General features: G+C 43.0%; 1 protein-coding gene across 3 annotated transcripts; it reads left to right on the plus strand.

Moving 5' to 3' along the window:
- The first annotated feature begins 617 nt into the window (after window positions 1-617).
- Window positions 618-8803, plus strand: LOC308083579 (uncharacterized protein). 3 transcript variants are annotated; one of them, XM_080425895.1, is made up of 7 exons: window positions 618-721; window positions 2085-2118; window positions 2474-2877; window positions 3209-3335; window positions 3829-3924; window positions 4130-4326; window positions 8048-8803. In XM_080425895.1, exons 3-7 carry the CDS (start codon window positions 2827-2829, stop codon window positions 8075-8077), a joined length of 501 nt encoding a protein of 166 aa, XP_080282021.1. In that variant the 5' UTR covers window positions 618-721; window positions 2085-2118; window positions 2474-2826; the 3' UTR covers window positions 8078-8803. The 3 variants fall into 3 exon arrangements, with proteins under 3 accessions (XP_080282021.1, XP_080282019.1, XP_080282020.1); XM_080425893.1 differs by lacking the exon at window positions 8048-8803 and having other exon boundaries at window positions 4130-4466; XM_080425894.1 differs by lacking the exons at window positions 2085-2118; window positions 8048-8803 and having other exon boundaries at window positions 622-721; window positions 4130-4466.
- The last annotated feature ends 2780 nt before the right edge of the window (window positions 8804-11583 follow it).

The raw sequence follows: 11583 nt of genomic DNA on the forward strand, positions 1-11583 counted from the left end.
AGAGCTCAGACACTGCACAGAGATGTGCCACCTGCAGACATTCTCAGTAATGTAAAGTATACATAATAATAGTAATAATAATAATAATAATAATAATAAAAAAATAATAATAATACATTTTATTTATAGCACACTTTACATTTTTGGAAATCAGGTTAAAAAACAACAGGTTAAAAAACAAAAGGCACAAAAATGTTAATTGTTTTTACATGATGTGAACATCATCATTAATATCAGTTATTATTATCATTATTAATTTTATCCTTCAACTTCAGCCGATCTACAAGCTCACAACTTGCAGATCGGCTGTTTGCCTCTTTCTTATATTATTTGAGAATTTGGCCAATGTTTGACAAATTTTTTTTTGTATAGTTTGTTGATTACTCTTGATGCAGCAATGGTCTTTTTATTTGCTATATTTTTACTTTTTCATTTATTAAAAAGGTTACTTAAATTGTCCCTTCACTGTCATCTGGGGACCCCCCCCCCCCCCCAGAAAAAAAAATCATGTGGGGACCCCTGGCTGGTCCCGATCCACAGGTTGAGAACCACTGACCCAACATTGCGTCAACATTATAAAGGGGTTAGGCGGAGGCGGAGCTTATCCGTTTTGAACACACACTCAGACGGACCGGGGAGCTGCAGGAAGTCGAACTAACGGCTCAGGAGGAGCGAACCTTACAGACATGGATGTTTCCATGCTTCTAATCTACTATAACAGGTAAATTGAATTAGTTTATGGAATTAAAATGTTGTCCAACTTGTTAGTTCATGACCGTGGCGTGTATTTGCCCGAGTATAGCCCTGAAACATGACTGTCATATATGATATGATAGTCATGACGAAACTTCAACCTGGTGTTTGCACTTTCAACTTTACGGTCCTTACATCTAAATAAACGTTCAGATTTCAAATATAAAGTGCTTAACCCATGGCCACGGATGTTACAATTATATATGGTATCTCAGAAGTACCCGTATTTTCCGTATTGTTTAATAAAAAGCATTTTCATCCGATCGATGGCCATTTCCTCATAGAGTTATAACGTATGTAGAGTGCAATACACTTCCCAACCGATAGGGTCACAGTTAGCATATGGCGAAAAACCTAAGAAAATGGCCACCGATCGGATTAAAATGCTTTTTATTGAACAATACGGAAGATACGTGTACATCTGAGGGTCCGTACATACTTGTAACATTCGTGGCCATGAGGTCAGCACTTTATATTTGGAATCTGAACGTTTATGTGGATGTACGGGCTATAAATGGAGAAAGTGCAAACACTAGTTTGCAGTTTATCCATGACGCTCGTGATCCATAGCTATAAGGCAGGCCTGACTCGCAAATTTTGAAACTAGTCTTTGGTAGAAACATATTTACACACGATTAAAATATAATTGTATCCAAGTGATGTTTATAATTAGTAAATCAATAAGTCTGATTAAGTACTTTAGCCCTATTTTATACTTTTGTCGTACAACAGCGTTGCTTAAAAAAATCGCCAATCTACAAGCTCACAACCTGTTGATTTTACTATTTTTATTAAGAAGAAAACCCCGACTGGATCTGTGGATCCGGATCTTCAAATAGTAAAATCAGCAGGAAGTTGACATTTTTATTCAAAAAATAAACAGTACTGGGTTTGGTGATGTTCTATATTGTCTGAATTAGCTTTGATTGTGTTTGTTTATGTGCTAAAATAGTGACTTTGAGAGCTGTTTCAGCGTACAATGTAAGTCAATGAGGAGCATATTTTGAATGATCAATTTCTAATCAATGGAGCAATTATTTTTGATTTCTTGTCCTCCTTTGGAGTTACATCATGGCAAGGTAAATACACAACACAAACCTCTACCAAAGTGGTCTTGCCCTTTTAAGCACTATCGCTTTAAACATGGAAGCCATGCCAGAACCACGCAATTTAAAAAACATAATTTACCATTATAAATCCTAACCAAACAGTAAAGAAATACCACATCACACTGGGCAGAAAAAAGTGTTACACTGGCATTCACCTCATTAGAGCTATTTGGATGCAGTAACCTATGTTAAACCTATGTTAAATCTGTGCTCCTTCTCCAGGTGTTTTTGGGTCTTCCTCTGCTCCGTTTGCCTGGTGCGTTCCATGTTAATGTTTAATTATTGCTGTTTTGTTTCTCCTGAATGTGTGACTAATCCTGCTCCACTTTCTCCTTATCAGCTGTACCTCCACTGTTAAGTTTCTAAGATACAAAGTCATCCCTCCATAGACTGCCCTATTCATGATAATTAAAACTTGTATCTGATTGCATTTAATGGCATTCTCCCACTATGCTTTCAAAAACTAAATGATAAAACAAATGTCATTTATCTATAGACACAGGTATCTGTACACATTCACTTGTCTTTATGAGGGGATCTACTAATATTTCCTATAACTAATTAATTAAAGTCTAACACATCAATCTTCTTCTTCTTGCGTATGTCATCAGATCCTCAGCTCCGTTGCAGCAAGCCAGTCCAGCGTCTCGTCATCCAGGTTCATCAGGCCTAGGTCGCCATGTGGTGGGCGGTGTTTCGGGCAGCTGGTCATGATGTGTTCCACAGTCTTTAGGGGGTCTCCAGGTTCACAGTGGGCACTGTCCGAGAGGCCCCACTGTTGCATTGCTTCACCGAAGCGTCCCACGCTTGTCCTCAGGCGGTTGAGGGTTGTCCACTGCTTACGGGGCAGGTGCTGGCCAGGGACATCTGTGGGATCCTCGATGTAGTTGTGAAGCCTAGATGGTTCTGCTGCTTTCCACTGTTCCCTCCACCTTGCCTTGCTAGTCTGCAGTCTAACACATCAATGTTAGACTGTTTCTCTTCAAACAACATCAACACTTCACTGATACTCTTGGTAAATAAGTTTGCTATACTATTTGAAAATGGTGCCAACATGACAACTGTTTAGTTCAGGACATGGCTATGTTTAACAACGTGATACACTATCTGGTCATAATAGATCTTGGGATAACAACTCTACTTTCAAGCAGACAGAATGTTTACAGCTGTCTAGATGTACTTAAATCATTAATTGATCTGTTAATTATTTATGCGTGTACAGTATTTACAGTCTGTTCTTTCTATTGAATATAGTCATTCCAGAATTTTACTTCCCCTTAGTGGGTGTGTATTGTGTTTTCTACCATATAAAAAGGCGACATTTGACATGTAATTGTGGTTGTTAGGACACCGATGACCTTCCAGACATGTCCCACCTCTCCATTGGGATCCTGACCGTGGTTCCTGAAGACAGCCCGGCTTCTCCTCACTCACTGCACTTGGACTCTTCACTATCATGCATCGTCTTGGAAGGTACAACAGTGATGACCTTCAAAGTCTCCCACATGCCATCTGCCTACTGTTTGGACTGATTTACGCACTGAATTTGGAGTACCCCAAATCAATGAAGAACACCTTTGATTTTATTCAAAGAGTTCTTCTCTCACTTGGACATAAATCCCTAAAACCCAAAATACAATCTCTCAAAAACTGATGGAGTTAGTGATTGTTAAGATTAGAATAACCACTGGATTAATGCAGGCACTTTGATTGTTTAGCTTTGAATAACCATCAATTTAATGCAGACACTTTAATTTTGATTGTTACGGTTATAATAACCATTGATTTATTGCACTCATTTTGTTTTCTGTTTACTGAAGAGCTGGGGAGATCGACCCCTGCTACTGAACAAATACTCATCAATGACTGCTATCAGAATATACTGTAGAGCTTTGTAGAACAGTACTCAATCTTATTGTTTTACAAATACACTCAGTAGACTCAGATTTTTTTGTCTTTGTTCTAGGCTCTGAGAAACTAGACGCACTGAAGGGCTTTATCACCCTGGTCGGTGACCTAGAGTCTGGAGTGTCCAGTCTCGGGCAGCAGGAGCTATATCCAGGTATGGATGTATACGTTTGCCATACATTTCACACTGAACCTGACGTTCTTGGTAGCGAGTGATCCGTGTTGTGAGCTGCAACTAGATAGTGAAGTTTTCAGAAGGTCACAGTTGTCTGTTTTCATGGTGCACTGAGCGCAGAAAGGGGTCAATGTAGCTGATGTCTTAAAATGCAGTTTGTTAATTGCTCGCTCTCTATTCACAGGCTGTGGACAGATGATTTCATCTGTGCAGCTGGCAGCCATACACCAGCGTGCCAGGAAGGACTGCAAGAGGCTATTCCACGCCTTGTTCGAGGTGTTCTTCACCCATGAGGAGTGCCGCAATGCCGTCGTATACGGAAAGCATGGTGTCATCCCAGAGGGGAAGAACAAACTGGATGAGGCGAAGAGGCACTGTTCAGTAAGTATTTGTCACACCACTAGTTCCTCAGAGTAGTGTTATAGATGGCCAGTCAGTGGAGTTGGTAACCACTTATAGACAGACATGCAAAAGTGTCACTTTTCAGCTACAGTCACCTTTTTGAACTCAAATAGGGCAATTGTGTGACACCTGACCCGAAAGAAAACAACATGTTGTCACCTATTTCACCTCGGGCTGTTTGCATGCCTGTGTATACCACCTGTATACCACCCATAGACCACCTATAGACCACCTGTATACCACCTGTATACCACCTATAGTCCACCTGTATACCACCTATAGACCACCCGTATACCACCCATAGACCACCTAGAGACCACCTATAGTCCACCCGTATACCACCTAGAGACCACCTGTATACCACCCGTATACCACCCATAGACTCACCTCTTCAGACTCCACCTCAGCCCGTAGCACTTGCCCTCCTAGCCTTGATGACCTTGCAGGATTATGCAAAGGACAGATACCACCCGTATACCACCTGTATACCACCTAGAGACCACCCATAGACCACCTGTATACCACCCATAGACCACCCGTATACCACCTAGAGACCACCTAGAGACCACCTAGAGACCACCTGTATACCACCTGTAGACCACCTGTAGACCACCTGTATACCACCCATAGACCACCTATAGACCACCTGTATACCACCTGTATACCACCCGTATACCACCCGTATACCACCCGTAGACCACCTATAGACCACCTGTATACCACCCGTAGACCACCCATAGACCACCTATAGTCCACCTATAGACCACCTATAGTCCACCTGTATACCACCTCTAGACCACCTGTATACCACCACCTGTATACCACCCGTATACCACCTATAGACCACCCGTACACCACCTAGAGACCACCTAGAGACCACCTGTAGACCACCTGTATACCACCTGTATACCACCTAGAGACCACCTATAGTCCACCTGTATACCACCTGTATACCACCCGTATACCACCCATAGACCACCTATAGACCACCTGTATACCACCCGTATACCACCTATAGTCCACCTGTATACCACCTATAGACCACCTGTATACCACCCGTATACCACCCATAGACCACCTAGAGACCACCTATAGTCCACCCGTATACCACCTAGAGACCACCTATAGTCCACCCGTATACCACCTAGAGACCACCTGTATACCACCTAGAGACCACCTATAGTCCACCCGTATACCACCTAGAGACCACCTATAGTCCACCCGTATACCACCTAGAGACCACCTGTATACCACCTAGAGACCACCTATAGTCCACCCGTATACCACCTAGAGACCACCTGTATACCACCTAGAGACCACCTTTAGTCCACCTGTATACCACCCGTATACCACCCATAGACCACCTATAGACCACCTGTAGACCACCTGTATACCACCTGTATACCACCTATAGACCACCCGTATACCACCTATAGTCCACCTGTGTACCACCTATAGACCACCTGTATACCACCCGTATACCACCCATAGACCACCTAGAGACCACCTATAGTCCACCCGTATACCACCTAGAGACCACCTATAGTCCACCCGTATACCACCTAGAGACCACCTGTATACCACCTAGAGACCACCTATAGTCCACCTGTATACCACCCGTATACCACCCATAGACCACCTATAGACCACCTGTATACCACCTGTATACCACCTATAGACCACCTGTATACCACCCAGAGACCACCTAGAGACCACCTATAGACCACCTGTATACCACCCGTAGACCACCCGTAGACCACCTAGAGACCACCTAGAGTCCACCTAGAGTCCACCTAGAGACCACCTAGAGTCCACCTGTATACCACCCGTATACCACCTGTATACCACCCATAGACCACCCGTATACCACCCATAGACCACCTGTATACCACCTGTATACCACCTATAGACCACCTGTATACCACCTGTATACCACCTAGAGACCACCTGTATACCACCTGTATACCACCTGTATACCACCTATAGACCACCTGTATACCACCTATAGACCACCTGTATACCACCTATAGACCACCCGTATACCACCTATAGTCCACCTGTATACCACCTAGAGACCACCCGTATACCACCCATAGACCACCTCGAGACCACCTATAGTCCACCCGTATACCACCTAGAGACCACCTATAGTCCACCCGTATACCACCTATAGTCCACCTGTATACCACCTATAGACCACCCGTATACCACCCATAGACCACCTAGAGACCACCTATAGTCCACCCGTATACCACCTAGAGACCACCTATAGTCCACCCGTATACCACCTAGAGACCACCTGTATACCACCTAGAGACCACCTATAGTCCACCTGTATACCACCCATAGACCACCTATAGACCACCTGTATACCACCTGTATACCACCTATAGACCACCTGTATACCACCCATAGACCACCCATAGACCACCCATAGACCACCCATAGACCACCCATAGACCACCCAGAGACCACCCATAGACCACCCATAGACCACCCGTATACCACCCGTATACCACCCATAGACCACCCGTATACCACCCAGAGACCACCTAGAGACCACCTAGAGACCACCTGTATACCACCTGTATACCACCCATACACCACCCATAGACCACCCATAGACCACCTATAGTCCACCTGTATACCACCTGTAGACCACCTGTATACCACCTGTATACCACCTGTATACCACCTATAGACCACCCGTATACCACCTAGAGACCACCTAGAGACCACCTGTAGACCACCTATAGACCACCTGTATACCACCTAGAGACCACCTATAGTCCACCTGTATGCCACCCGTATACCACCCATAGACCACCTATAGACCACCTGTATACCACCTAGAGACCACCTATAGTCCACCTGTATACCACCTGTATACCACCTGTATACCACCCGTATACCACCCATAGACCACCTATAGTCCACCTGTATACAGACATGCAAAAGTGTCACTTTTCAGCTACAGTCACCTTTTTGAACTCAAATAGGGCAATTGTGTGACACCTGACCCGAAAGAAAACAACATGTTGTCACCTTTTTCACCTCGGGCTGTTTGCATGCCTGTATAGATATATATCTTGGGGTATCTTGTGACAATGTATACACATGTCTGTCTTACTGTGTTGTGTTTTTAGGGCTTTTATTTCGGGGGACGGGCGTGCTATAACAATTAAACTTAAAAATATGATACATTCGGAATAAATAGCCTCCAAGTAAAATTTGCAGAGAGCAAGGAGGCTGCCAAGGGCCCCTCCCCTCCCCTCATAACCAGTTGATCAGCTGTAAACTCTGTCTACACAGACTGTGGCAGGCACAGGGCTCCAGAGTGCGACCTGCCTATTGTGCTGTATGTGCGAGTTAAATCTGATTTCGAACCACCTCTGGAGGTGGTTTCAAATCAGATTTCAACTCAGATTTCAACTCGGATGTGTGCATTTAGACTGATTTAACCAGAATCTCCTGTTGACTAGTTGAGCACAATTTCCTAAATTAATATTTAAAAAAAGTTTAGGTTGGAGTCAGGTGCTGGTGAAAGTGTATGCAATGCTTTAGATGCTCATTTCAAATTCCAGTCCAGTCTTTTAGCCAACCCGCACTGGCTGCTGCAGATTAAGTGTCTTTGTGTTTTATATGTATACAAAATTGAGTGTTTAAATCCCATGTGCTTTCTTGTTATCTTATCTTTCAGCTGCTGCTCAACGATCGGACCGAAAATTAACCCAGTTGAACTATGAAAAGACGGTCAAGTCTTGGCTGCAGTTTGCGCCTGGCCGTCAGGGAGGCATCCCGAGGAATGCTCTGGAGCAGCAGGGACCGGATCTGGATGCAGGTGGCACCTCTGCAGGTTCCCTCCCTCCCTGAAGGGATTAACCCATTACAACCGGGACAGCGTTTTGCGTTTGAACTTCAACCATTTTTTCTTTTCTTTAACCCATCTAGACCGGGACAGCGTTTTGCGTTTGAACTTGGACCTTTTTTTCTTTTCTTTTTATAAAAAACAACCCAAAAAAAATCGTGAAAATTAATATTTTGTCCCCGATTCTGTCTTCTAAATACTTCTTCCAAATCTGTGGTTCTCAAATTTTTCCATGTCAAGGACCCCCAAAATCACATGTATTTGGACGCAGACCCCCACCTAGAAAAATATCTTTCCAGGGACCCCCAGAAACAGATTTCAGTTACAAAAGTTTCCTTTGAAAAATATATATTCAAAGATTTGAACAAATGTTTACGATTTTTCAAAAATAGCAGATCTATCATTTAGAAGACATTCACAGAATCGGGTCAAAATATCCAAATGCTTGCAGACATTTTCACGATTTCTTTCATAAATAGCAGATCTACAATCTTGTATATGTTCTATATTTCATCTGTTAAAGCATAAAAACAATGGTTAAAGCAGTTCAACGCAGGTCTAAATGCCTTGGTTCAATAAATGTGAAGATTCAAATCATATTGTCTGTCTTTATTTTTATATTTTCACATTTTGGGAAATGTAAGGTAATTTTGAACAAGATGTAGCCTTACAGTATATCAGCATACATAATTTAAAATGTACATGCAGATTACCATTAGGTTGTTGGATGATCAGGATCAATATTGATTCCTAATATGATTCAGTATAATCCAATTAATAAATTAAATCAGTGTTCGATTCCTGATGTTGATTCAACATAAAATCAACTAAAATGTGCATGCAGATTACCATTTAGATGATGGTTGAATCAATGTTGATTCCTAATGTTGATTCAACATTAAATCAACTAAAATGTGCATGCAGATTACCATTTAGATGATGGTTGAATCAATATTGAGTCATAACGTTGATTCAACATAAAATCAACTAAAATCAGCATGCAGAATACCATTTAGATGATGGTTGAATCAACGTTGATATAGTGTTAGTTAGTGGTTGAAACCCAACGTTGAATCAAATAATAATGGCGTTGTGATTTCAGTACAGTTTCAACGTTGAGATTGAACGTTGAGTCAACCGTTATGGCCGACTATTTTTCAACGTTGATTCACCCATATTTTGCTATCTGGGCTACCGTTAAACCAGTGCCATAAAGAGAGTTCTGACACTAGCGTCGACTCCCATTGTAAGAATGGAATGCGGAAGTGCTCCGTCTAACTCAATGAGGCAGTCCCATTGTTTGGAACTATAACCGGAATGCGGAAGTGCTCCGTCTAACTCAATGTTTGGAACTATAGCCCAAGGAGCCCGCTTTGCGGTGGAATCAAGCGTGTCGTTACTCTATTTCTACACTCTAGTTGACCATACTGATATCGATCAATGACGAACGCTACTGCTTTTGAGCTGAGCGTTTAGCAAGAAATTTAGCCATAATTTAATTTAGTTTTTTTTACTTAAGTAAAGAAAGTAATACCACGATTAGAACCAGTAGCACACAGCTGAGTAGCTATGATTACAACCATCAACCAAGGAACAACGACGCCGTATGACCACCTACATGAACAATATGAGACTATTCATGGTCAGCAGCATACATATGTACCCAGCTGTTTTTTGGACTACCAGCCGGGAACTAGGCGCCGCTGATCGGACGCAGAGTCGATCTCTTTGGCCGGGGGACCCGGGATGCCCCCAGGGGGAAGGGTCGCGATCCCGGTGTCCGGAATTTCCTCCGCACCCCGTTCGCTCCCCGTGTCCGTGGAGGAGGAGGACATGGCGAGGAGTACGAACGACCAGGAGATGATGAGTATATGACTTTCATGGGCAGCAGCAGGTAAGCAGCGAGCAGCGGTAGCAGATCTCAGCAATAGCAGCAGCAGCAGCAGCAGCAGTGACACACGTCAGCTTAGCAAGACAGGGAAGCCAGAGTGAGCAGGTAACAGAGCAGTACCTATAACCACCCGATCAGGAGGAAAAGTGCATGTGACCTAGTCACCTGATCGGTTGCCCCAATCCCTTGAGTTGCCTGGCCTGAACTAGCTCCATAAACTGCGCCTCATTTAATGGGAGAATGATCCAGCACTGATGTATTGCATCCAAACAGCATATGAATCAGGCAGGGAAATAGAGAGTGAATTAGCATAGGGACAGATCTCCTCCCCCAGCCCACTGCCAGTCTCCCATCATTTATTATGATGATCTATGGCTGCTCTTTATGCCCTGACTTGATATTTCAGACTCATGTGAGGTGTGGATCATTAGGGAAAGCTTTTACCATTAATAAGCAGACGTTGTTTACATGACTAATATTCTGAGAGGCAGTGAGGTTGAAGCGGTTAGAGGGAGGCATTCATCTTCTCCACACCAGCAAATATCAAGATGCTATTGATATTTACTGGGTTACAGGGGGCGGTCGGAGTAGAGAGGTAGAGAGGCTAGAGAACTATATGGAAAAGAAATATAGGAAGGAAGGAAAGAAGGAAGGACCAAATGAGGGTGCCTATTCCCTTTGATTAGGTATAAGAAGGAGGGAATACTAAGCATCAACATAAACACACAGAACATGGATTTGTGGTCACATAAGCCTGATGGACAATTGGACATACTTAGTTGTGCGCCACAACGCGTTGCAGCGCGATGCTTTGTGAGCTTGTAGATCGGCTAGTTTTGTTGCTCAGGCTTTAGAGTCGTAACAGCACATATCAATGTTTAGGATCTGAACAAAGGCCATGTATAAATGTCAACCTTAGTGCCCAAACAATCCTGTGTACTGTGTACTGTAGGTATGTATACGCCAGCAGTAATCTGGGCTGGGCTGTTTGCCCAGGGAGTTAGCCTTCGCTGTATGTCTTATCAGGCCAATTAATATCCAACCACTGGTAAACAGGTCACAGGCCTATCAGCCCACTCACAACAGGGTTGATAAGACAATCAGAGCAGAGCAAAGTTGACTCGTGGGACATTATCCGTGCACAAACACAAGTACACATCTACACATGACTCACTGTCTTGTCGTTCAAGATTCAAGAGATTTATTTGTCACGCAAGTATGTGTGTGAAGTGTTGGTTTGGCATGCTCTGCCAGACTGTGCTAACAATATAATAAAAAAACAAGGTACAATAAAACCTGTATAATACGATTTAATACTTAGCAGCACTACCTAATAAAGTGATAAAATGTGTCTTGTGTCAGTGTGTACAGTGTATAAAGTGTGCAAACCTTGTATGTGTGCAAAAAACAGTAGGCCTATCAATATACAATTTAGAAAGGGATTATTACAAATTATCATTATTATTATTATAAGGGG

This window comes from Gymnoscopelus braueri (assembly GCF_963280865.1).
Source record: "Gymnoscopelus braueri genome assembly, chromosome: 1".
Classification (NCBI taxonomy): Eukaryota; Metazoa; Chordata; class Actinopteri; order Myctophiformes; family Myctophidae; genus Gymnoscopelus; species Gymnoscopelus braueri.